This window comes from Myotis brandtii, unplaced genomic scaffold (assembly GCF_000412655.1).
Source record: "Myotis brandtii unplaced genomic scaffold, ASM41265v1 scaffold670, whole genome shotgun sequence".
Lineage (NCBI taxonomy): Eukaryota > Metazoa > Chordata > Mammalia > Chiroptera > Vespertilionidae > Myotis > Myotis brandtii.
The window spans coordinates 600,523-628,130 of NW_005370611.1; the positions used below are offsets into that span (position 1 = coordinate 600,523).

The following is a 27,608-nucleotide window of genomic DNA, read 5'->3' on the forward strand; positions in this document are numbered from 1 at the left end:
TTTCTCTCTCATCGATGTTTCTAACTCTCTATCTCTCTCCCTTCCTCTCTGTAAAAAATCAATAAAATATATTTTAAAAAATATATATATACATATATACCTCAACACCACCATCATCTCTCTCCCTCTCCCTTCCTCTCTGAAATCAATAAAAATATTTTTTTTAAAAACTAAAAAACCAAACAGAATAGTAAACAGCAGAATTTAAAGACTTAAACACCACAACCCTCATGATTTTCTTACTATCCAGACATCTCAAAATATTATAAAAACAGAACCTTTATATGGGGAAATAACTTCTCAATTTGATATCAAGTCACAGTTAAAAATGAAAATGGACATTAGAAATCTGATTTTAAAAACATCACAAGCTCAAAATAATCTACGATGGGGTGTGCAAAGTATAGATGAAATAAGGATTAACCACAAAATGATTATTGTTATTGTGGTGTAATAGGTATATGCAATTCATTTTATTATTCTCTCTACTTTTGCCTTTGGTTGAAATTTTCCATAATAAAATGTTTTTCAAGATTACAAAACAATCTGTTCATCCTACTTTTTCTCCATACTCACTTTACAGTACAGGTGAATCGAGTAGAAAGCTTCATAATGGCAGTGAGGGCATAACCTCGTGTCACAGAGACGGACATATTAGAGATTAAGACACTTTCTAAAATATCCAACACTTCATCTTCTGTTACCTGAAAAGAAAAAAAAAGACAATGTACAATGAAATGTAAAAGTAAATATCTAAATTTGATATCAAGTCACAGGATGCCACCAGAAAGACAATCCTACCATCACTACCAAAGCTTCTAACACAATCTGTTCTTTGCCAGGATAACTGTCCAAACTGATCCATCAACCAGAAGCAGGTGGAAGGTATGTTTAAAAAAAAAAAGTGGAAAATACACAATGGGGGCTGAGAGGCATATTTAGCTGCAAGAGGCAGAAGTAGAGGAAGGGAAAAAAGTTACATAGAGTTCAAGTACTGTTGCCACAACTACTCCTAAAAGCCAGTCCTTTAATGAGCAAATGGAAATATGGCTATAGGTCTCATTTCTTCTTGTTTAAATCAACCAGAGAGTAAGAGAAACAATGTAATTCCCTCTGACAAAGTGGGGAGTGGATCCCAAGGTGGTTTTTAAAGTCTCAAAATGGCTCAATAAGTTCCACTTCAAAAACTGACAGGTTTCCCAATATAATTCCGGTATTATTTCTTTTAAAAGTTTTTAAGAAATCAACCACAACTCCTCACTAAACACAGCCCGCTTATGACCGAAATCACTCTTTTCCCCATCTTTGACCAAGAGGAATAAGGGCTACCTGAATAGGCTCTTCCTCTTCACATTGGCCAGATATGAGAAGATCTCCATATTCACCTATACACCATGCAGCTACTTGTACCAAAGGTTGCTGTCAAAACAAAGTCACTGTTTGTCAAAGATTTTAATCCTGACAGAGTAATGCAAATCATAGGTCATCTCATCATAAACATCAAAACTGAGATACATCTAAGTGTTAGTAATAAGAATATACAAGAAAAATAAAGTGTAATTTCCTCCCAAAGCAGAAAAAAAAAGGCAAATGAAGTACTTACTTGAGAATAATCACCAAGAATTGCTTTGTATAAGCGCTGGACAGTATAGGCATGCATCTCCACACTATTGGTTATTAACTGGATCAAGTTGGGAACTGCATCATCACGAACATAACTTCCTGCCTAAAAGGAAATGCAGACAGTTACCCCTAGAAACACACAATGATGATAAACGTCAGCTATTATTATCGCTGTTAAAAGGAGACTACTAAAAAAAACAAACCCTTCAAAGATAAAGTTGATTCCAATTCTCGGGTTCATAAGCAGCTCAAACTTCAAAGTCTTACTTATTTAAATGAATATTCCAATTTTTTTAATTTTATAAAAAAATAAAATCTCCTCTTTGTCCAAAGTAAAAGAAAAATATAAAGACTTAAAAATTTCAAGAAGTTACTAGCTACATAAAGAATAGGTAAATTTTACATAGTAGCCTTCATTGTTATAATTCAGTTCCTTTTTGATATTGGTACTTTAGCCTCTGAGCCTATATCAAATATAGTAAAAAATAAATCCATGAAGAGTTTTTTTAAAAATTTCAAGAAGACCTTTTCTACACAAAGCAGATAAGGTACAGGGGTAGACAAAAGTAGGTAATTTATCAGCCATAATTACCTAAAAGATAAATCATAAGCAAGGATACAAAATAATAACAATAAGACAAATAATAAAAATAAATACAATAATTAATAAATAATATAAGAATAAACTCTGTTTTGTGTGCTCAGAACTGTAAACCTACATTTGCCCACCCCATTTGGTATTTCAAAATTTAAGAAGTACATTCACTGGGAACTGAGTTACAACAAACTCTCCCATCCCACAACTCCCCGAAAAATGTTAAAATTATATGGACTAGCTAAAGTAGTCATGTTATATTGGAGGATGGCAAGAGAAGTGTACATGAATAGCTCAAATGGGGCATATTAAGAGTAACTTTTATAAAACTTGAGTTTATTTAAAACCTTGCACTGTTCTTTAAAGACTAGAATTTATAAATATTACAGAACTAACCATTAGTCCCAGGAGTAGGAATTATTCTGTATTTTATTATCCACCCTTTTTTATTACTTGGAGTTTTTAATGTCCTCTGGAGTTTTTAATAGTATCTCTGGAAGTCTGAGATACTGTTTGAATCTATGGAACAAAGTAAAGCTATTTAACCTATGAGGAACTAAATCTTGGCCTTGTCCAGGAATTATGACAGCCAGGCTCACAAGACATAAAACTGTGCCTAATATCAAGCGATCTTCATCAATCTCCAATTACTGGACAGAAGAGCGGATATGATTTACAACACTGAGCCAAGCCAAACCATATGTTGTTGGAAAGCACAAAAGAAAAGGGGAAAAAAATTCTCAGGTGATTGAGATACCCCACTTGTATTTTAAGAAATACAAAAACAGCCCTAACCGGTTTGGCTCAGTGGATAGAGCAACGGCCTGCAGACTGAAGGGTCCCAGGTTCGATTCTGATCAAGGGCATGTACCTTGGTTGTGGGCACATCCCAGTAGGTGGTGTGCAGGAAGCAGCTGATCGATGTTTCTCTCTCATCGATGTTTCTAACTCTCTCTCCCTCTCCCTTCCTCTCTGTAAAAAATCAATAAAATATATTTTTTAAAAACAGAAGAAGAAGTTTGAGAAAATGGTGAAAAAGAAAAAGTGAGAAGCTAAAAAGCAGAAAATTTGTGGTATAACTTAAATATTTGCATTCTTATGGGAGAAAACAGAGTGTTTGAAATAAAAGGATGCATCAACAGGATATAATTGACACTTATAGACTAATTCATCCAACAACAGCAGAATACAATTTCTCAAGTTCACATGCAACCTTCACCAAGACAGACCACATTGTGAGCCATAAAAAATATTTAATTTAAAAGGATAGAAATCATATAAAATTACACTAGAAAGCAGTAACACAAAGATAGCTGAGAAATCTCCAAATAGTTTGAGATTAAACAACATGGTACTAAATAACACATGGGTCAAAGAAAACATCGGAAAAATTATTAAAAACACCAGTTATCTCTCATGAACATAGATGAAAATATCCTTTAAAGATATTAGCAAATCAAATACAATAATGTATAGAAAGAATTATATACCATAATCAGTGGGATTTATGGTTCAACAACCATAAACTGATTATAATAATCCCACATCAACAAGCTAAAGAAAAATCATATGATCATAGTAAGAGAATATAGGTCAATAGGAAAAACGAAAAATAGGAGCATTTTTTAAAATGGTTTTGAGTTCTGATAAACATTTTTCTTAAACTAATCAAATTTGTGAATGTTTACCTTCATGGTATCTACCTCTGGTAACATAATTACACACAGATAGTTATATTTCCTTTATATGCCATTACACTTTCATTTTTACTCTGACATCTCTAATCCCTATTAATCGAACAATAGAAAATCTCCAAAATTCTGGACAACAAAGAAAAAATACCTTATAAAACTGTAATCTTAAATCCAGAACAAATGTAGTCATTCAAAACCTTCCAATGGCTTCCTAACACATTCACAATAAAACCCAAACTCCTGTGAGGCCCCAAATAATCTCACCCTGTGTTAATGTCACCAATCTCTGCCTTCATTTACCTTCTTGCTCTCCAAGCAGGCCAAGCTTATTGCTACCTAATGTCTTTGCAACCCCTGCTGTTCTCTCAGATTAGTATACTCCTTTCCCAAATCTTTGCATGGCTAATTTCACTAAGTTCTCTACTCAAACATTAGCTCCTCTGAGTGACCTGCCCTGAATACTCCACCTAAAATACTTGGCCCATTGCCCCATATTCCATCCTCCTCGGCCATCATCGTAGTCCCTCATGCTGTTTTAGTGTTTCTTGTAGCATTTTCCCTTGCCTGACAGTATAGTACATATTTCCCCATGAATTTCCTATCTCCCCCACTAGAACGTAAGCTTCATGAGAATAAGGGCTTTCTCTGCCTTAATCAGCACATTCAGCAGTTAGTATATGTTGACTTAAAAAAGCTACTTACCGTTGTCAGAACACGCATAATTGTGTCTATATGCCACCGTTTGGAAGGTGCATACCTAAAAAAATAATGGCACCAGGTGAAGAAATTGGAACCTGTAAATTATACTGTGCTCAGTGACTTTCAAAAATCCTGCCTATTATCATAAGTGATTATATTTGGGGACATTTCACCTTCAAATCTAGCAGCAATACCCATTTCCCAGGGTGATGAAATGGCACACTGTCAAACTCAGATGGTCTACTCTACATAGTATTGCAATAGGAGTTGCTGAGCTAAGAAAAGAGACTCGTCTGAGAAAAACAAAGTCAGATCAAGAGATGATAGAGAAGAATGAAGAAAAGCGACTGTTCCCAGACCCAGACAACACCAGGACTAGGAACTTGGTCCCTTAAATTCACAGTGGAAAGTATAGAAATAATCGTACAACCAAAATCTTTAGGTACTTCTTCCTAAAAGTTTTACACTCAACCACAATTTAGATGCTGAAACATCTATATCCTCATAAAGAGGGCATCATGGATGAGAGGTTAAAGAACAGGTTATAGGAGGATTATAAATCCCAGGTTTTATAAAAGAGGGATTTTTGGAGGGGGGAGGGGTCTTAGTATACTTAAATGCTGGCTATCATGGCCTCCTCAAAGCTAATTTCTAATTGGGAGCTTGAAATAAATGTTACATGTTTTAAACATGTTTACAACATTCTTCTCATCTTTTAAAAATGCTTTTTAAAATTCCAAGCATCTTTTATTAATGAAGGTAAAAATCAAATCTTACTTTTCTGCAGCAAGAAAGATTCCAGATGCACAGTCTGCTTTAAATTCTGGCTCACAGGAATCCAGAAAATAAAGTAACTCCTTCATCATGCCTCGGATATTATTTCCATTTACCAGGGCAAAACTCAATTCCATTGCACGCCTTGCAGGGGAGAAATTACAAAACAAAACAAAAAAGAAACCAGTTATAGTTACTGTGGGAATGAAACAAAGACCCAGAGGTTTTCTCTCCGAACACCAAGCACTGGCGGATGTGCTCATGTTCTTGCATGATCCTGTGATCCAATCTTTGCACACAGGATAACAAAAGTTATCAAAGTTAGTTTTTCTATTTTGAATCTTCATCCAACACTTTCTTCAACACTAAGAGAGACACAACTGATCAAAAATGTAGTTTGGGTTCAATATTCTATTCTATAAAGCTGAAATTTAGAATACTTAAAAGGCTCAAAAAGAGTCAACAAAATTATTACCCAAAGATATCTCTCTGCATTTATTCCTTAAAAATGTAATATATAAAGTCATCATACTCTTTTATTACACTCACTTCTGTCCAAAGATGATGTAACACAGTTTATATCGAGGTATGTGGGAAATGTTCATAAACACAAACCTTGAGGGCATTACACTAAGTGCAGTAAGTCAGACCAAGAAAGATAAATACTGCAGGATATCGCTTAAATGTGGAAGCAAAAAACACACAGAAATAGAGACTAGAACAGTATTTACCAGGGCCAAGGGGGTGGGGAGTAGAAGAGATGTTGGTCAGAGGGTACAACTTCCAATTATAAGATGATTAAGTTCTAGGGATCTAATTGTACAGCAGAGTGGTTAAAGTTAGTAACACTGTATTATATACCTGAAATCTGCTAAGAGAATAGATCTTAAATGTTCTTACCACACACAAAATATACAGTAATTATGTAATACTAGAGGCCCAGTGCACAGATATTGGCACCAGTGGGGTCTCTTGGCCTGGCCTGCAGAAATCGGGCCAAAACTGGCTCTCCGACATCCCCTGAGGGGTCCTGGATTGCAAGAGGGTGCAGGCCAGGCTGAGGGACCCCACCGGTGCACAATCAGGGCCGTGAAGGGACCAGGGGAGGGCTCCAGGGCATGTCTGGCCCATCTCGCCCAGTCCCCATCGGCCGGACCTCAGCAGCAAGCTAACCTACTGGTTGGAGCATCTGCTCCCTGGTGGTCAGTGAGCGTCAGAGCAACTGGTGGAATGGTTGAACGAATGAATGGTCGGATACTTAGCATATTGGGCTTTTATTATATAGGATGATGCAGTGTGTTAGCTAATGCTATGATGATAACTGTTTTGCAATATATGACTGTGTTAAATCAATGCATTGCACACCTTAAATTTACAGAATGTTTTATGTCAATTATATCTCAATAAAGCTGGGGGGAAAAACTGAAAGAGAGAATGAGGGCCATGAAAAGGAAAAAAGGGCATGTGCTATGAGGGCAAATAAAAGTTTTTTATAACTGCCTATCAAATTTGCTAACCAAGGCAAAATGGAAATGTTTAACATAAAAGTTATAAGGTTACTATATACACCTTTTCATATTTGGTCAATAACATCAAACATGGTATACAGATTGACTTTCAAAAATATTCATTTACTAAGTAGAAAGTACTGTCATCTTAGCTAATTTATAAGCAATAAAAAAATCAATCCTTATAGAAATACAGTAACAGATAATTCTCATATAATGCTTAGATACTTTATTTATATTAATCCAGTTAATCCTGCATAATCCTAGAAAATGGGTTCTATTGTATGGGAATTTTACATATGGGACAACTGAAGCACTAAAAGGTTAAGTAACTAGACCACATCTACTACAGGCAGAGGCAGGATTCAAAATAAGGCAGTCTGGTAGTCAAGGAGATACAAATTTTACTTTTGAAATGCACAGGCCAGTAACAAGCTAGAGAAAAACAAAACAAAATAGGAGTCAGAAGGCCTGATTTCTATTCCCAGGTCTGCCTCTGTACAAGCGGTACAGTTTAGAGTAAGTCAGTTGATTCCTTTGGGGACTGTGTTTTCACTTATCTGTTAATTGAGAATAGAAGTAATTGCCTAGTCTCACTGGCTTGCTCAGAGAACTGAGAGGGCGTTCATAGATTGTTTACTTTGCAAGGCACTATGTGAAAGTTGTTATAGCTGAGTCAAGATCTTATCTTTAGATTGTCCAAGCATTTAGTACGTGTTCTCCACAAACAAAAGGAACTCAATAGCAATAAATGATTGTTAAAAAAAAAAAATGTTTGTTATGTGAATGGTTTCAGAGATCATTTCAAATCTAATTTCTTCTGGATTTGAACATACAACTACAACTAAACGTTCACTGGACCAACTATAGCTAGGTTTTACAAACATCTATAATCCTTCTAAGAGGAGAACCAGTAGAGCTACTCCATGGAGAAAAAAATGTAAGCCGTTAGAAAGTGCTATCTACCTGCTTCCGAATATCATTCCTAGATGCACTGTTCTAAAAAACACAGCTGCCTCTAGTATCTTGGGGCATAAGTACTGTGAGAAAAAGTGTGCTGTCAGCAGTTTGAGTTTCAGCATCGTGATAAAACACTTAGCCGATGGATCACTCTGTATTTTCATCCTCCAACACACAAAGCACAGTACTTCTGTTAAGTAACCTTTTGCCAAGCTTATCTCTTCATTGGTTTTATTTATCAAAGAACCAAGGACAACTTCATTGTGCACTGAAGTCTTCCTTTTTGGCCTCCTTCATTGACCTAACCCCTTCTCCCTGCCAATCCTTTCTAAAAAAAGGATTTACTCTGCAGAAAATTCATCTATGAAAATGAGGACAATACATAAAGGTCAACATTCTCACTTCCAAAACTATTACAAAGTTAGCAGGTGGGGTGGAGGCAAAGAACTATCAATAATCTGTTACCGTTTTATTGAGACATCCAAATCTTTTAGACAGTCCACAATGGTGCTTCTGTGCCTCTGCACTGCATTATGATCTGTCTGCACAGTCTTCAACAAGGATGTCAGAGCTACATATCTGCATGAAACAAAGTTGCAGTTGAACAGAATTAAAATGTAAAATTCAGGGTGGTTTTTTTCTGCCTAAAATAATGACAAAAAATGTCTAAAGACTAAGGGAAAGCACATATTTTAAACATTTAAAAGAAAGACAATAACTATAATGGTAACATTTTAAAGGCATAGAAGACACATTAAGGTAATGACAACCAGAAGAAGCCTTGGATTTAGAATATTTGCATTCATGGTCAGGTCTAAAAGTGATTGACTCAATTATTTCAAGTTCTTCCAAATAGTACAACAAAATAAGCATATAGTATGCCTTTTCGGGCCTTAGCCCCAAAATGCCAAAGGAAATTATTTCAATTTTACCATTTGTATTTACTCTGCTTTTGAGACTCGTACCAAATTTTGAGAATAACATCCAAGTATTAAAAATTATTCTGGAAGGAGGAGATAATTCAGGATACCACAATAATTATTTCCACATTTTTTTTCAAGCTTAACATGGTAAGAAAAATGTTTTTCTCCTGATTAAAAGAGGGAAAAAGGCAAACTACAAATAAAAGATAATACTAATAAATTCATCTACTTTAAGTCGTCAGCCTGGCCAGTGTGGCTCAGTTGGTTGGGTGTAGTCCTGTGTACCAAAAGGTTGCTGGCTCAATTCCCAGTCAGGGCACATGCTCAGGTTGCATCCCCAGAAGGGGGCATGCAGGAGGCAGCTCATCAATGTTTCACTCTCGCATTGATGTTTCTCTCTCTCCCTCTCCTTCCCTCTCTCTAAAAATCAATTTAAAAATCTTAAAAACAAAACAAAACAAAACAAAAAAAAACACCACACAAACTAAATGGAATGGCCAAACACGTTCCATATTGTGTCAGTAAACTACAGGCTACCTGCAAATATCCAGTCCTCTGCTGTCTGGTTTTGTAAATAAATTTTTATCAGAACAGCAACATTCATCATTTATATGATCTATGACTGTTTTCATGCCAACAGGCAGAGCTGGGTAATTGCCACAGAGACCAAAGGCCCACAGAGCCTAAAAGATTGACCATTTGGTCCTTCACAGAAAAAGGTAATGACTACTGATTTATAGTATAAAGATATGTAAAAATTAAACCAGAGGCAAATCCTCAAATTCTTTACAAAACAGTAGTTTTAAGACTAGACTAAAACAGAAGTCCTGAGTTTCCTCAGCTGAAGTTCTAGATAAGTCACTTAATACATGTGTGATCTTGAGCAAGGTTACTCTTGAAAACAGACTTTATAATAACAAAATATAAGACATTTTTCAATTGCTTTACCTAATATTCTTGTCATTGTTCAATAAGAAACGACCCAGGATATTTATGGCTAGGACCTAAAGAAAAATAGCATAGGTTAAAAATCTAGAAAAATTAAAGATTTCTATTGTTTAAGGATCACTTCTGGCCTCTGTTGAGTGAAACTATTTATAGGCGGTAGTTGGTATTTTATGGCCTGGAAAGACCAGAAAGTTCATAAGATAAATGATGGTGTTTGTTGCACAACAATGTGAATGTACTTAATGCCACTGAACTACAGACTTAAAAATTGTTAAAATGGTAAATTTTATGCTATATTCTAGCATTATTTTTTTTTAATGAAGATGATCTCTATACATGAATATGGACTAGTTTCAATATAACATTAAGTGAAAAAAGTAAAGTGCAGAACGATATACATGATATGCTACCATTTTGTTTGAAAGGTGGGAAGAGGAAAAGAACTAACCTAAGTTATTTTGGTTAATGTAATCTAAAAAGAACTATACACAAATATTGTATTATAGTAAGTTTATTTCTTATAAGACTATGGACAAGTTATTCTTTTATTAATAAATGATTGAAAGAATGAATAAAATCATGAGGGAAAATTCTTCCTTACAGAAGAATTTCAATTATTTAATGAGGACAAAATGAGGGAAAACAGGAAAGTATCATTAGATTCACCACCCTAACAACTGCTGCAGACAAGATCTTCTGATGAATAAAATTGATGGGCAAAAGTCTGAGGAGAACAAGATATCTGCATAGTCTTAAAGCATCTCCCCCAAAATATTACAAAGGGGAAAATTACAAAGCGAAAAATAACTTTACAGTGGACAGACACAGCAGACACCACCTTAACCAATGATCAAGTTAATATCACCAGTAGCGAGACAAATAGATATAGCATGTACCTCCTGATATATTAAGAAAGGCACATCACTTCTATGATAGTCTTGCCAAAAAAACATAACCTCAATCTAATTATGATAAAGTATCAGAGAGAGCCAAATTGGAGGACGTTCTAAAAAGTAACTGATCAGCCCAGCCAGCGTAGCTCAGTAGTTGAGCATTGATCTATGAACCAGGAGGTCAGGGTTCGATTCCCAGTCAGGGCACAAGCCTGGGTTGCAGGCTCGATCCCCAGTGGGGGGTATGCAAGAGGCAGCCGATCAATGATTCTCTCTTATCGCTGATGTTTCTACCTCTCTCTCCCTGTCCCTTCCTCCCTGAAATCAATAAAAATATATTTTAAAAATAAAAAGTGATCAGTGCTCTTCAAAGTGTCAAAGTCATGAAAGAAAAGGAGAGATAGAGGAACTGTCACAGACTGGCGGAGACTAAGGAGATGTGACAATGAAATGCAAAGTGGAATCATAGATTAGCTCCTGGAACAGGAAAAGGACATTAGTAAGAAAATTGGTGAAATCTAAATAAAGTCTATAATTTAGTTAATGGCATGGTACCGATATTAATTTCTTAGTTTTGATAACTACATATAGTTACGCAAGATGTTACAGGACAGAAAGCTAAGTGAAGGGTGTACAGAAACTCAACTGTTTCTGTAAGACTAAATTATTTCAAGTAAAAAGATTTTAAAAGTGGGGAAGAGAAGAAATACACATATACAAACACATTTAAATAAAAACATCTCTGAAAAAATACATTATAAAATGGTAACAGTACTTCCCACTAGTAGAATTTAGAGTCAACACGTGAAAGCTACAGGCAGATGTTTTCTTCCCTACATATCTTCTGTAATGTTTGAATTGTTTTATTTTATGTGTTTATTTCTATATAAAAGCAAATATTTAAGACATTCTTTCCAAAAGTTAATTTTCAAATGGAATTCATTTCCAAAGTGCTAAATCCAAATCAATTATTCTAAATGAAATGTTTAGGGAGAAGAAAATATTTTAAAAGACTTACTCGCAGTCCACTCTCTGACTTAATATCCATGATAGTCAAAACCGTTTCATAAAGAATAGCATTTCCTACATTTTTACTAGTCTCTGTATTAGTGGCAACCTGAAAAGACACAGAGGGCAGTACACAATGATAAAACAATGCTTCCAAAAAATATCCAGAAGTAACAAGAGACATTTTGTGATTGATTATAGTCACCAATGAGAAAACACAAATAAAAACTGCTCCCTATAAACACAATCATTCTACTCCCTGCTATACTAAGATGAACATTTAGTATAAATATAATGCAAGTTTGGTCTACTCACCTGTGCTAATATATCATTCATAGCTTCACTTGAGTCATCATCATTTCGTCCTAAAATTCTTAATAACCGTAAAATTCGTACCTAATGTGCAAAATATGAGAAATGTCAACAAATTATGTCTGGAACAAAGGAACTTTTTGCTTGGTATGAAATTCAAGTATCTTAAATTAAGTCTAAGATCTCCCTTAGAAATGGTCAAAATTCAAACAGAAGAATTTTAAACATTATCTCTAGAGACATGACATGTGTTTCTGTGTCTTAATGAAGTTATTAGACAACCACACTGTGCCACTCCACAGCTAAAGGATGCCACCACCTGCAGAGCTGCATTACAGGCTTACCATGAAGACACTGAGGTTCAGTTCCAGACCACAGCAATAAAGTGAGTATTGCAATAAAGTGAGTGGTAACCTTTTCGCTAGTGGAGGGTCCTATTTTCAATTTGTAAAAAATAAAATGCAACATCTGCAAAGTGCAATAAAGCAAAGCACAATAAAACAAGTATGCCTGTATACTGATATCTCTATGTAGTACATAATTTTGATTATTACAACTATAATTTCATTCTATTAATCTAATAAAATACAGACTTGTGTAACTATTCATTTATTAACTATCAAATTTCTACCTGACACAAACTTAAAAGGGAGGAAATGCTCTATTCAAAGCAATTAAACTCAAACCATATATTCAAAGCTTTCTTTCAAGCTCACCTGCAAAAAGGGGTCACTGATACCAGAAACATCATGTTCTGGTGAATATCCGGACATGATGAGGTTCTTTAGAATACGAACTAATTGGGGCACAAGCTGCAGGGAAGAAAGATGCATCAAAAAACAGTGAACATCAAAGACTTTCTCATGAATAGGCAGGTAATTTGGCTTAGAAAAAGGGTACAAGGGTCTTAGTCCAAGCAAATTCTATTGATACAATATACTAGTATATTGTTAGTGTTGGTTAAATACAACTTAGGAGGCTCTAGTCAGTTTGGCTCAGTGGAAAGAGCGTCGGCCTGCGGACTGAAGGGTCCCAGGTTCGATTCCAGTCAAGGGCACATGCCTGGGTTGCGGGCTCAGTCCCCAGTAGGAGGCGTGCAGGAGGCAGCCAATCAATGATTCTCTCTCATCATTGATGTTTCTATCCCTCTCCCTTCCTCTCTGAAATCAATAAAATTTTATATATATATAATCTTTCTTAGGAGTTCGATTCCCAAGGGCACATGCCTGGGTTGCGGGCTCAGTCCCCAGTAGGAGGCGTGCAGGAGGCAGCCAATCAATGATTCTCTCTCATCATTGATGTTTCTATCCCTCTCCCTTCCTCTCTGAAATCAATAAAATTTTATATATATATAATCTTTCTTAGGAGTATTTTTACCAAGAACAATTTAAATTCAGATAAAATTAGACTTTTTAACTCCAGAGTTATATATGCAAAGATACTACAATAACAGCCAGTCAGAAAGCCTATGGGAACTAAGTAAAACAGATGCCTATGAAGCATATTGCATTTCTACTTCTATAGATTGACATACTTAGGTGTGGCACAAACATGCTCAGTTTTTATCCGTTCACAACATTTGGATATAGTGCTCGCTTCACATATACAAACATCTGAATATAAAATGGTATCATACCCCAAATACTGGTGACCTTATTAAAATTATAGTTTTAAAACATACTATCTCAAATTGAGGGGGAAAAAATTTTCTCCTCTTGAGATAGGACTAGTTATGTCTTTTTCCAACTAACAACAGAGAATACAAAAGCCTCCAACATTGACCAAGTGTTCAACATTGACCACACAAAAAATTGTATCTTTTACCTTAAGATGATGCCAAAACCATGAATAATTTCCTTTCCCTATTCTCAACTCATATGACACCATTTTCAGTAAAATTTAATTTCAGCACCTAATTATACAGACTGATCTGTCACCTGTTTTCTTGTCTAATCTTACTAAGGAAACTCTACATTCCTTATGGTCAAAATTCCCTTCTTGTCCTTCCTATACTTTGTTCATTTAGTCATAACACAAGAAGAGGCAATTTTATTACCAAGCTGAACTTAAATATGCTTTAGATGTTATTATTCATTCCGTTCTGTTGATCAATCATTTAATGTTAAAACCCTAATCCAATATGTTTGCCACAATAGGAACTTTTCCAGTCTCCAACTAAAAACTCAATTTAGCTACACAAACTCTAAATACCTAAAAATTAACAAGTGTCCACAGTGAACTGAATCACCTTTCTTTCTGAGGCAATCAGAACAGCCCCAACTTTGCTACATATAATTATTTTTTCTCATTGTATTTGGACTCTGTCTCCTCCCTACTCCCCAACTCTAAAAGGGAATCAAGATCAGAACAAAAGTCAAGAATGCCCAAGGTATACACTCAAAACATTTTCACAATCCTAAGACCACTTCTAAATATAAGAGAGCTGTATAAATTTAAATAAGTTTGGCCATAACACTTTAGAATTAAGTGATTCATAAAGTTACCCACACAAAAATCTAATTCGGATGACTTCAAAATTAAAACAAATCTAAGCCACGGAGAGAAGCCACATTAAATCTGTCAACTGTGGGCAGATTTATATTAGAGGTAAAAATAATATAATTTTATACACTGCTTTAAAATTAACGTAATAAAATCAGGATTATCTAGTTAACAAGCTCTGTGCAAAAAGTCTCGCCTTGCATACTTTTCAATGGCCTACTTTTTTGTACTACACATAACCCTAATTATTTTTTAATCTGGTTTAAATCTTGAAAAAGTCCTTTCTCCTTGTTTTATTCACTGCCAAAAGGCCAGCACACCACATCAGATCACCCTGGGACAAAAGCACAAATGCCTAAATGTTCAGCATAGTAATTCTTGGAACCCAGCTTTATTATTCAGACAAAAACACAAGTTGCTAAAACTGATGACAGGACAAACAAAAAGTAAGATGACAAAGGGAAAGGCTGTAGCCATGAAAATCAGTTGATGCCCACCTGCTCCACCTCAAAAATCCTTTTTATATTCCAACACTTCTAGGCAAGATAAGTGCAGGTAAGGGGGAAATAAAAGCTCTAAGTCTGAACTGAAAGCTCAGAAGTACACATGAAGCTTTTTAAAGTCTGAGGTTACCCACATATGGTTCTAAAATATCTACTTCAAAAAGAAGTAGTGTTTGTGTCAAGGCTCCAAACTGATCTGGAATTGCCATCACCAAAACCACTGGGAAACTGCTCAAGGTTTCTCAAGCAAAGATAAAGGAAAGGCAGAGAAGGAGGCTTACAATGCAGGAAAGGCTACAACTGAAATCCAAGGCTGACTTTGGAATCGAATTTAAGTGACAAGACAAAAAACTGGACTAGGGAGTTAGCCAAAAATGCTAGAACAAATAACTCACAGTGTTAAGCATAGCTTCAGCATTAGTATATTTTAAAAAGCCACATATGTGGATGGATACACAAAAGCTACTAAGAACCTAATGCCAGCATGCACCATCTAAAAGAGGGTTAATTCTTACCTTTTCATTCTAACATACAGCAGGATTCCAAACAGACAACAGGAACAAAACATACAAAGCAAGCATTAGGGACAGATACAGGTCTCATACTATTTTACAATAATTTAATCAAGACATAAACATCTAAGGGGATGAAAAAGCAAAAAAAAAAGAACTGCTATTAGAACCTCATCAGATCTAAAATACAAAGTAAGCCCCACTTATGGAGTGGTCAGTGCCCTATTAAAAAAAAAAAAAAAGTAAATGCATGTAACTCAAAGAACAGTCTTTCTCTGAGTCCTCCTTACTACTGCCTTCTAAAAGTAAGTGGAGAAAACAAAAATTTCCACTTTAGAATGCTGTATGAAAGGGAGGAAAGGAGAGAATTAACAAAGCCAGAGACTTCCATCACCGAAGTCTACAGCCTAAAACGAACAGTGGGGACCCTGTATTCGGTAAAAGTTAATGTCAGTCTGCAGTTTTCACCTTTAAAAAAAAAAAAATGAAATCACCTGCCTAAAAGTAATAAATAAACCACACAAACACATTCCTGTTTATAATTTGACCGCAGGTTACATTTTCTGACTTTAATGTGAAAACAGCAGACAAAGCACATGAGAAATTGGTGTGTCTGCCGACAATGAGTGAAGATTTCTATTATAAAAGGTAAAAAACATTGTACTATTGCCCAGTTCTTATATGCCTAAACCTGGCTTCCAGCCCTAAACACAGTGGGCCTGGTTAAGTCCTTTATTCAGCTCCATAGCTTCCTTTCAAAAGAAAATTTATAAGTGAGAACATCATGTACTTTTCAGGAAAGTGTTTTTCAGAAAAGACTTAGGCATATCGAATGGCACCTACCTTTCTGAAATGTGCAAGCATGTCTGGGCTTCGCTCACACATTTCTGTGAGGAGGACTACAGATGTGTGAAGGACACCTGAAAGAAAAGAGCAAATGAAAACTAAAAATGAGGCTGTATTTATTAGTCAACTTTGTAGAACAGGACTTTGAGATCTGAAGGTCACTTTCAAAAGGATAGTTGCTACTTTTGTTTTCTAATCTCCCAAAGAATCTAAGCATTAAGGTGAATACAAAGGAGGTATTTAATAGATGCTTAATAGTTAAGTCAGTCAAATTACAATATTTTAAACAATTATCTGACCAAAATAATTGCTTTCTAAAATATGACAACCAGTCCAGACAGCCAGCGTGGCTAGGTGGTTGACTGTCGATCTATGAACCAGAAGGTCACAGTTCAATTCCAGTCAGGGCACATGCCCAGGTTGCGGGCTCGATCCCCAGTGTGGGGCATGCAGGAGGCAGCTGATCAATGATTTTCTCTCATCGTTGATGTTTCTCTCTCTCTCCCCCTCTCCCTTCCTCCATGAAATTAATAAAAATACATTTTAAAAATTAAATAAAAAAGACAACCAGTACATGTGTCTCTCCATCTGAGAATACACATAAAGACATGCTCACAGTCAATATAAGTTAGGTATCATCTGCTCCATACTTAATATGCTCTTAGCTGAGTTCTGATAGACAATTCAAGAAGCAAACATCTTAATGAGAAGTTAAATTTCCAGATAAAATAAATCAGAACTTGAAGGTACAGTCATTGTGGATGACAAAATGAACTTGCTTGCTCCAGAATGACTGAAAAGAATCACACAATAGTTTCCACTAATAATAAGTGCCCTAAACATTCATTTGTTCATTTTTTAGCCTTCTAGTTTTAGGATTGAATTAATCAAATTAAATACACCCTACCATTTTTTTCTCTTTGCATTCAGGACACATGCATTTTCTTTACTCAAAACTTGCTTCACTGACTTCCAAATAACAATAAAATGTTTGGGAAACAATAGTTACATATTAATTCCTCTTAACTTTTATATAAACATATCTGAGTACGCATTACAAATTCCTGTTACAAGTATCCTAAAAGGATTTTCACAAATCTTATACTCTTACCACAAAACAATAAAGAAATAGTTTTTTTTCTCTAATATAAAATAGCCAGGAAATCAAAGAATTTTACACATGAAAATTGAGGGTAGGATCATTTGTATATTACAATGAATATTAGTAACTTAATACAGTACTTTTAGTATAATAAAAGAGGACCAGAAATGAAAAACAAATTTACTATGAAGAAATTAATCTCTAATTGTAAAACTAGGAAATGAGAGTGGAAGAGAGATTGGGCTGATCAGCCCTTCCTGGAAAAGTGTCCAGCACAGCAGAAAGGCAACTCCACTGCACTGAGACAGAAGGCCAACACTGCTCAAAGCTTTTTCTCTTTCCCCTTCTCCATCAGTACTTAACCAAATGCACCCAAATTACATTACCATGGTTCTTTTCATTCAGTAAGTTTTTTGTTGCTGGTAAAAACATCTCCATAAGTTCAGGAACCTTCCTGATGACATGAACAGCACACAGTGCTGCCTATAAAAAAAATTAAAAAGACAAAAGATTTATTTCAATTAAGACAGGGCAACCAATCTTATAAAGAACAACGACAAAAAAAAACCCTTATCAACTAGTTCACCTACTAGAAAAATAAAGAAAAAAAAAGGTATCAGATTTATTAACAGGTTAGGGCTTTCTAATTTATATGTACTATTGCATCAATGAGAACTTCTAGCTCACCTGTCCCTCTATTCATATATTGCAAAATAAGTAGATAAAAACTTTCTAAACTAGACCATGGTTAACATGAATTTACCAAGCAAGTTACACGTAACTTATGTGGACTTGCAAAGTAAAAAATAAAGTCTTCCATCTATGATAATCATTCCTGAGTAAGATGAGCAAACAAGGATTTTATAAAAACATCATGCAACTGAAAGATATATACTGCAGATTCTTGAAATCTGCTGTTACTTCTCATAATACCTATATCTTCCTCAAGTCACTCTCTCCTGACTGACATCAAGAAAATCATTTGAAAGATATTTAGCTAATCTCTCCTGCAGAAAAGATGGTCATAGCTTGCTCACTGGAATGAAAGGTACTTTCAGAGACTGATTTTGGTTACCCTATAAAGTTAAACTAACCATATTTGTTGAAGTAGAATACTATATAAGTTTAGATATATTAACAAGAAAAGGTTTTAACTAATTCTTCCCATGAGAAAAAAGATTTCCCCACCCCCCTAATTTGCAGGAATGTACTATTTAAGGAAATAATGTACTTTCTGAACAAGAGCAGCCCACACATTCTTTAAGAGAAAGAACTGGATTTAGTTTGCAGCCATCGTTAATAGTGTATGATCCTGGAAAACAGTTTAGGCCTTTCAACGCCTCTGCCTCACACCATTAATATAGAAAGGCACAGTAGTGTGTCTTCACTTCTTGGAGTTCTACATTTTATAACCTTTATTTATGAAGGTTTTAGGGTTCGAACACAAAAAGTAACAATAAAATGTTTACATCAACAAATAAAAAAAGCGGAGAGCATTGTTATCCATTACTACTCCATTAGACATACCAATTTTAGAAAGTGTGTTCTTTATCATTCCCTAATAATTATCTAGGTCCCAATGGAAGTGCACTTCCACAGATTTAAAGGCACTAGGACAAAGGCATGGGCACTAATTATTAGGATGGAAGTAAATTTATAAATATTGATTCATTATCACTTTAATACTGTTTAGAATCAGGTAATTTAGGAAGCAAATATGCCATCTAGGATATCCAGTTACGGTTGGTTTATAAATCATTTCCCTGAAAAAAAGGAATTAAAAGAATTAAAGTGTTCACAATCACTTATCAACTGGAGAGTTAATTAGTAACCAAAAAAACCCCCTCCAAAATCAATATAAAAATAGATTTTGATTTATAAACACCTGATTCATATATAATCATTTAAAATACATCTATTGCACAGAGAAAGACATGTTACATATTAACATCAGAGGTTTCAAAGTGAATAATCTCCTTTCTCATTTCCATAATACTCCCCAACATTAACAAAGACATTTGGTTTTATTAACAGTTACCTTTTTTCTTAAGTAAGAGTTGGAGGTTTTCAGGAGTTTCTCTACCTCTCCTGCAAGATCTCTGCACATTTCTGAGGAGCCCATACAGCCGAGGGTACAAAGTGCTAGCCCCTGTACATACTGCGTGCTATGATTAAGATCACTGCAAAAGAAAGAAAAAGGTAGAAATGAACGTGTTGTGTCTGGTGCTCCCCATGAAGAAGCTTCACAGACTAGCCCTGGCCAATGTGGCTCAGTGATTAGAACGTCGGCCCTCATACCAAAGGGTCTCGGGTTCCAGTCCCGGTCAAGGGCACATATCTGGGTTGCAGGTTCACTCCCTGTCCCCTTTGGGGTGTATGCGGGAGGCAACCAATCAATGTGTGATGTCTCTTTCACATCAATATTTCTCTCTCTCTTCCCCTCCCTCCCTTCTACACTCTCTGAAAAAGCAATGGAAAAAATATCCTCAGGTGGGAATTAACAACAAAAAGAAGCTTCACAATCTAAAGAGGTAGCTCTGAATAATTCATAATTTCTCCAATAAGGAAAATGATTAATAGGGTTATATCTTGGGAAAAATATTTATTCTAACTTTATTACAAATTACCAATACTGCAGCCCTAGTCGGTTTGGCTCAGTGGATGAGCATTGACCTGCGAACCAAAGAGTCCTGGGTTCGATTCTGGTCTGTACCTTGGTTGCTCAGGTTCCTCCCCAGCCCAGGCCCTGATCGGGGCTCTTGCAGGAGGCAACCAATCGATGTGTTTCTCTCACATAGATTTCTTCTCTCTGTCTTTCCCTCTCTCTTCCACTCTCCCTGAAAATCAATGTAAAAATATCCTCAGGTGAGGATTAACAACAACAACAAAAAATTACCAACACTGCAAAGTGACTGATAGTCCCTCCTACAGGCTTACAACTTGATGTTTCCAAATACCAAAGCAACAAAAATTAGACATTATCTCTTGGATATTAAAGGCAACCTACTTTAGAAAACTCAGCAACCCATTGACAATAAAAACTGGTAAAGATAGAAATATGAAGCACAACTGTATCTTTGAAAGATGTTTAATATGCTCTACAACTAACAAAAATAGTTCAATATATAATAACCAAAACCTTTCCTCCCCAAAGTCAGAAAACACAGGTAAGTCTACCACTTACGAGCAACAACTGATGATATTTGTTACCAATAACCGAGTTTGGAAAATTTGTATTACCACTATGAAGTTGACTTGTCTATCTACCAGTACTTTAATTCGGTGAACCAACTTTTTTCCAAATGCCTTAGGCATGATTAAAAATACCAAACTTTATTGATAGGTTTCAAATTTTACATTGTAACTAACCCTTAAGAAACTACCACTTGTGTAGTTTTGGTATATTATAAAAGACTACCCATAGTTATTTGCAAGTCATCTTCCTTTTTCTAACTACATTATCTATAAAAGGCTGAATCTTCATATACTTCAATTAAAACATAGCACAAGAGCCCTTGGCTCAGCGGATAAAGCATCGGCCCGCCAACTGAAGGATCGCAGGTTCAATTCCAGTCAAGGGCACATACCTGGGTTGCAGGTTTGATCCCCAGCCCCAACTGCGGCACATGCAGGAGGCAACCAATTGATGTGTTTCTACCATTGATGTTTCTCTCTGTCTCTCCCCTTCCCTTCCACTCTCTAAAACACACACACACACACACACACACACACACACAAATACCAAACTTTATTGATAGGTTTCAAATTTTACATTGTAACTAACCCTTAAGAAACTACCACTTGTGTAGTTTTGGTATATTATAAAAGACTACCCATAGTTATTTGCAAGTCATCTTCCTTTTTCTAACTACATTATCTATAAAAGGCTGAATCTTCATATACTTCAATTAAAACATAGCACAAGAGCCCTTGGCTCAGCGGATAAAGCATCGGCCCGCCAACTGAAGGATCGCAGGTTCAATTCCAGTCAAGGGCACATACCTGGGTTGCAGGTTTGATCCCCAGCCCCAACTGCGGCACATGCAGGAGGCAACCAATTGATGTGTTTCTACCATTGATGTTTCTCTCTGTCTCTCCCCTTCCCTTCCACTACTCTCTAAACACACACACACACACACACACACACACACACAAAAAAAACATGGAAAAAATATTCTCGGGTGAGAATTAACAAAAACAAAAAACATATAAGAAATTGAAAACAGGAGCATCTATTAGGCCAGATACTACAGAGATTTTTAAAAACGTAAAATAATGCCATTCTTCTCAGTGAATTGTTTTTGTTATGAAAAATATTTGTTTTTTATTTAAAAATATTGTTTATTTTAACACGTAATGGGTTCATAACTGGTCATTTTAAATAAACTAATAAATGGTTTCAGTCTTTACTGAAGAACAAAGGAAGGAAAAGAAGGCCAAACTGCTCTTTCCACCAATTTGAATACTTTAAGTTAAAATTACTGGTGAAATGAAGCTTACTAACCATGGCTTTACCATTTAAGCTTCCAGTTGCTAAGAATATTTAGTTGACTTTTCATTCATTTTACAATAATTAATTTGCATAATGCAAGTTCTTAAACTATATCCAATTTTTAAGGATTTAATGTCTTAGGAGTTTTCTAGGCCAATGAACAATGGGGTAAACATTCATTAAGAAACGTAAAAACTGTTGGTACACTATGATGTCCCATAATACAAAGAGGGGAAAAAGGCACACAAAAAAGCAAACAGAAAAATCCCATTCATTATCATGTTAAAAAAATAAACAAATGACCGAAGTCCTTCAAGAGATCTTAGACTGAAAGTGCCATATCAATTTCCAACTATTAGTAACTCTCTCCTAAATTCACTTGGTTTGGCTGGGTCTCATTATAATTAAACACAAAGATTTCTTGTTTGCTTATGTGCCTCATTCTTCAATTTTTACCAAGCTATACTTGAGTTTGGTATTAACCCTCTAATATGAACTTGCTGCAAGGCAGAACTGCCAAATTATCAGCATGTGATTGAAGGCTTGGGTAATAAGGGCAACAGAGCATGAAAGAACAAAAATTTGCCGTCCAGAGTAAATGTATAAAAGAGTCATGCTGAATATCTAGAATGCAACCTCCATGACACCAAGAATCTGTTCCATTTTTTAAATTCTCCATCCCCATAGCTTACAACAGCTCCTGGCATGCAACAGGTATGCAATAAATACTGGTTGAATAAACGAATCAACTTAGTATTTTCATTATTAATATTTATTTCAAGACCAAAAAACTAGATTCTCCCAAAATTAAGTTCACAGACTCAATATATTTACATGATAAATGCAATATTTACAACCAAATCATAATTCTTAGTTTGGAATTTTTCATTGTCCATTGGAAAATTGTTTTGTAATACATTTTTATTGATTTCAGAGAGGAAGGGGGAGAGAGAGAGAGAGAGAGAGAGAGAGAGAGAGAGAAACATCAGTGATGAAAAAGAATCATTGATCAGCTGCTTCTTGCATGCACCACACTGGGAATTGAGCCCACAACCCAGGCATGTGCCCTGACTGGGAATCGAACCGTGACCTCATAGGTCGGCGCTTAACCACTGAGCTACGCCAGCCAGGTGTCCATTGGGAAATTTTAAAGTAGAACATTATTTTTCACAGAAAATTATAAGAGTTCAGTATCTATAAATTTGATCACCTATATCCCCCCAATTCTATTTTATGTCAAATACACAAATACTGCAAATGAAATAGAAATCTAAAAAAGGAGATTAAACAAATGAAAACAATCCAAAAAGTACCTTTAACCAATAGGCCATCAGAACTTCTATGCCTTTCTAACAGAACTTTGTTATAAGAGAAATGCTGGAAAGAACTGTTAAATCCCCTGCTTGGGTCCTCTAATTTCTCCATAATGGCAAACATTCCTCGGTTTGTAAGTTAAACAAACATGAATGGACTAGTAGATCAGTAAAGCACCCATTAAAAAAAAATGACTTATACACAAATATTCATAGGGCTACATATAATCCCACAGAATGGATATCTTGAATTAGATTACAGACAAGATTTCTCTTTTTATTTTTAAGTAGTGTTTATTCAGAATATACACTGGTAATTCTTTAATAAATATAACATTTCATTATTCATGTTATTCAAAGTCCTGGAACTATAACATAAGAAAGCTCAGATTTACCAATGCCTTTTCTATTCTATGAAGGCCCAAATGTTATTTCATTGCTAAATTGTGTTCTTATGCCTGAAGATGTATACCAATACCTTTATTTAATTAAATTATCCCCTACAGAAGTTTTAAGCCTTTGCTAAGTCTCTTTACATATAAGCTACAGAACCAAAAGCAATTGAAATATATTCTAGAAAGTAAATATAAAACCAGTAAATAGAAGATTTACTGATATCATATTATAGGAAAGACCTAAAATCACAAAGTAGTTCTTAGAAGGAAAGGTTAAGACTTACTTCTTACTCATGAACACAGATGACAGTGTGGTGATTTTGGAGGAAGAGAGTGGGGGAAGAAGAGAGTATATGGGGGATAAATGGTGATGGAAACAAAAAAAAGGAAAAAAATCCTATATAATAAAAGCCCAGCGACCAAATGGCAGAACGACCAGTTGCTACGAAGCGCACTGACCACCAGGGGGCAGATGCTCAGCACAGGAGCTGCCCCCTGGTGGCCAGTGTGCTTTCACAAGTAGGAGCGCCACTTGGCCGACCAGGATGAGCGACTGCTCCTGCAACGGGCTGATCCCTGCAAGCTATGCCCCCAACCAATGCACGAATCAGTGCACCAGGCATCTAGTATATATATAGAGACAATAAAATATGACAAAGCAAAGTAACATTTAATACCAAATAAATTAATTATATAACTTTAAAAAAAAAAACTTGGGGGGGAAAAGGAGACATATGTAATACTCTTTGTAATACTTTAAGCAATAAAACAAAATAAAATAAAAAACTTACTTTTTGATACAGTTGGTCATGAGAAGATGGACATCTTGTCTTTCATCTAATAACAGCATTGCCCCTAAGTAGCCAATGCGTTTGTCTGTGAATTTTTGAGAGGCAATAAGCTTGAGGCACTCCAACTGCAAATAAAAAAAAGAAAGAAATTAAGAAATTGCTGCCAGAATCAGGAAATGTTTTTAACCCAGATTAAAGTAAATAGATATAACTTGTATCATCAAACCATCTAAATGACAAAGATTTAGGATCTTTGGGTAGCTTGATAGTAATCAAGTCTTGAAACAGATCATCTTGTCAAGGTTCTATGATATTTGCCATCCAAATAATCTGTGAAGCTTAGTTTAGTTCTACAGATTCATACAAAAGTATTATAAGATATTAACACATTGCGGACCAATTTTATTGCTAGCTTTACCCAGTGGCCACATAAGTTTCTACTGAACAACTACAAAAAATGTTTTACATAAATGTTAAAGGCACACTTTAAAATTAAATACCCATTGCATTTTGAAGTTATTTATTACATGTTCTTACAAGCTAATATCTTTTTAAAGTATGATATTTTGTAAAACACTGTGTAATGTGAAGCAAGAATTCTCATGATCCATCCACAATGTGTTAACAAACCTAACTCCTAATTTAATCCCCAGGTTACTAAATGAGTACTTAACTCATTTAAAGTCTGGTTCCTATTTTGAATATCAAAAAACTCAAAAACTGGAAATACATCAAAGTGCCAAAGATTGCTGCCCTGCACATCAGGAATGTACAACTGCAGAAGAGACAGACAATAACTAAATTTAATATAATGTTGGAAGTGCTACAGCCCTAGCCTGTTTGGCTCAGTGGATAGAACGTCAGCCTGTGGACTGAAGGGTCCCGGGTTCGATTCCTGTCAAGGGCACATGCCCAAGTTGCAAGCTCGATCCCCAGTGAGGGACATGCAGGAGGCAATCAATCGATATGCTCTCTCGTCATTGATGTTTCTATCTCTCCCTCTCTCTTCCTCTCTGAAGTCAATAAAAATATTTTTTTTAAAAAAAAGAAAGTGCTACATTTAGAGCTTAAACCAATACTATGGGAGAAGTAAGGGTTTAAGAATCAAATATAAAAAAAGAAAAAAAGCCAGAGGAAAAATCAGTAGTGGAATTAACCTAAAATTTTTATGCTTTTTTTCTTTATATAATTGTTAGAAATACTCAGAGCTTAAGAGTCTTTGTAGTTAAACAGTTTGTCCCTCCTTAGTTTCTCTCTTTTTTTTTTTAATGACCAGAATCGAACCTGGGACCCTTCAGTCCGCAGGCCGACGCTCTACCCACTGAGCCAAACCGGTTAGGGCATCTCCTTAGTTTCTCTTGAATGTCACAATCACTATGCTGTATTTTACCATTCCATCTTGACTAACATGGAAAAGGTCAAACATACAGTCTAGAGGAGTGATTTTCAAAGGCTGTACACAGTTAAGACTCTCCAAGAGTTTTTCCAACTATGCTCCCATTTACAATCACCACATTCCCAAAGGAAGGGGCTCAAATGCAGACCCATGTACACAGGAATCTAAGATCCTGTGAGACTACTTCCTGCCTGAATTTGCCTATAAGTTCAAAGGTAAAATTGAGAAAAGAGTTTACAAATAAAATTGTCTCAAGCTGTTTAAAAATTGTTCTCTTAATGTACCTGCATTAAAAAACACCTAAAGGCTGCAGAAACTATCATGAGCAAGTCAAAGAAGGGGGGAACTATCAGGATCCAAGACAAAAACTAAAATGTCTTCTGAGATTGACAAAAATTAGGTAATAACCATTTCCTTGCCCTAACTGGTTTGGCTCAGTGGATAGAGCATCAACCTGTGGACTGAAGGGTCCCAGGTTCGATTCCGGTCAAGGGCATGTACCTTGTGCGGGCATATCCCCAGTAGGGGTTGTGCAGGAGGCAGCTGATCGATGTTTCTCTCTCATCGATGTTTCTAACTCTCTATCCCTTTCCCTTCCTCTCTGTAAAATATCAATAAAATAAAATATCAAAATATATTTTAAAAATAAATAAATAATCATTTCCTTTCTCCTATACATTCAAGTTAAATTTTTAAAAAATTTCTGAAATAGATGAAAAGTCATTTTTACAATGTCAGCAGAAAAATTACTGAAGTGAATGAGAAAAATCAAAAGCTAAAACGTTATTAGAAAAATCTTACCCTTTCAAACTGAAGGTTTTTAAATCTTCCCATTTAGTAAGTCTGAATAAATATTTTAGAAGTGAAAGGAAATGTTCTTAGAATCAGGTACCACTGAAATTTTTATCATCCTTATTGAATCATGCTTCTGGCAAAAAACAGGCATTACACAAATAAATTATCCAAAAATATCTTATTAAGATAAACTAATGAGAAGGGCATTAACATTCCTTTGTATTTTTTAGGGCCAAGTTTTAAGTCAGTCACATTAAAAGTCACCAGTGACTGGTGAGTAGAATTTGTTGCTTTTGTCATATTTATTTAAAACTTACCTAAAAACTAAACAGCAAAAAGATAAACTAAAATTTAAAAGAATACTAAATTAATTCTTTTTAATGTTCCCAGTGGTACAATGATTTTGCTTTAAAAATAAGAATTTGTTTTTTAAAGGTGGCAATTTTTAGGGGAAACAAAAGATTATACAGCTGGAAATGGCACTTGAAATACATCCTCTCATGAAAGATTAACCCTGATTACACTTCACACTTAGGTGGAGGTAGCCAGCAATAGTGTTGAGAATGTACCATGTTTTATCAGGAATGTTATCAAAGTTTTCATATGTTGAAAAAGAAAAAGGTTGGAGGGTGGTGCAATGGAATGTGGAAGGGAGGATATCCATTTTGGGGCCACAATCACTAAAACACAACTCAACATTCTGTGTGAGCTACACAAGAAAAATAGTAACCAAGTAAATGTATCCATTCCTTAGGTAACAATCTCAAATTCATCCAGTACTATTACTTCTCACTGAAGGCTCCTTGAAATCCCAGGTGAAACACTGCTAAACCACAAATCTAGCAAATGCTTTAAGACCCCAGGTAAACAGCCCAGCTTTTATATTCACACCAGAAAACTTTTGCTTTTACCTGTGAGCAAAGTCAAAAGACAAATGACAAACTTCAAAAAAATATTAATTCACAGTCATGAAATCCTATGTAACAGAATCCTACAAATTGATTTTTTTTAAAAGACCAACAAC

General features: G+C 35.4%; 1 protein-coding gene and 1 long non-coding RNA gene across 3 annotated transcripts in view; both read right to left on the minus strand.

The window, feature by feature from the left end:
- AP1G1 (adaptor-related protein complex 1, gamma 1 subunit) overlaps positions 1 to 27,608 on the minus strand; it is an 84,544-nt gene that overhangs the window by 15,851 nt on the left and 41,085 nt on the right. Inside the window, exons 3-17 of one of the 2 annotated variants that reach the window (XM_005881164.2) lie at positions 24,394 to 24,518; positions 19,441 to 19,582; positions 17,789 to 17,885; positions 16,298 to 16,374; positions 15,458 to 15,466; positions 12,654 to 12,749; positions 11,941 to 12,021; positions 11,636 to 11,734; positions 9,725 to 9,780; positions 8,319 to 8,432; positions 5,389 to 5,529; positions 4,615 to 4,669; positions 1,604 to 1,726; positions 1,330 to 1,419; positions 577 to 704 (exon numbers count right to left, since the gene is read on the minus strand). In XM_005881164.2, coding sequence (XP_005881226.1) covers positions 577 to 704; positions 1,330 to 1,419; positions 1,604 to 1,726; positions 4,615 to 4,669; positions 5,389 to 5,529; positions 8,319 to 8,432; positions 9,725 to 9,780; positions 11,636 to 11,734; positions 11,941 to 12,021; positions 12,654 to 12,749; positions 15,458 to 15,466; positions 16,298 to 16,374; positions 17,789 to 17,885; positions 19,441 to 19,582; positions 24,394 to 24,518 — 1,433 coding nt within the window. The remainder of the gene's footprint in view (positions 1 to 576; positions 705 to 1,329; positions 1,420 to 1,603; positions 1,727 to 4,614; positions 4,670 to 5,388; positions 5,530 to 8,318; positions 8,433 to 9,724; positions 9,781 to 11,635; positions 11,735 to 11,940; positions 12,022 to 12,653; positions 12,750 to 15,457; positions 15,467 to 16,297; positions 16,375 to 17,788; positions 17,886 to 19,440; positions 19,583 to 24,393; positions 24,519 to 27,608) is intronic. The other variant, XM_005881165.2, reaches the window with a different exon arrangement.
- LOC106723893 lies at positions 5,531 to 8,310 on the minus strand. The gene is made up of 2 exons (XR_001359632.1): positions 7,860 to 8,310; positions 5,531 to 6,198 (listed from the first exon to the last, which is right to left on the minus strand). It is a non-coding gene; the product is annotated as an uncharacterized LOC106723893 (long non-coding RNA).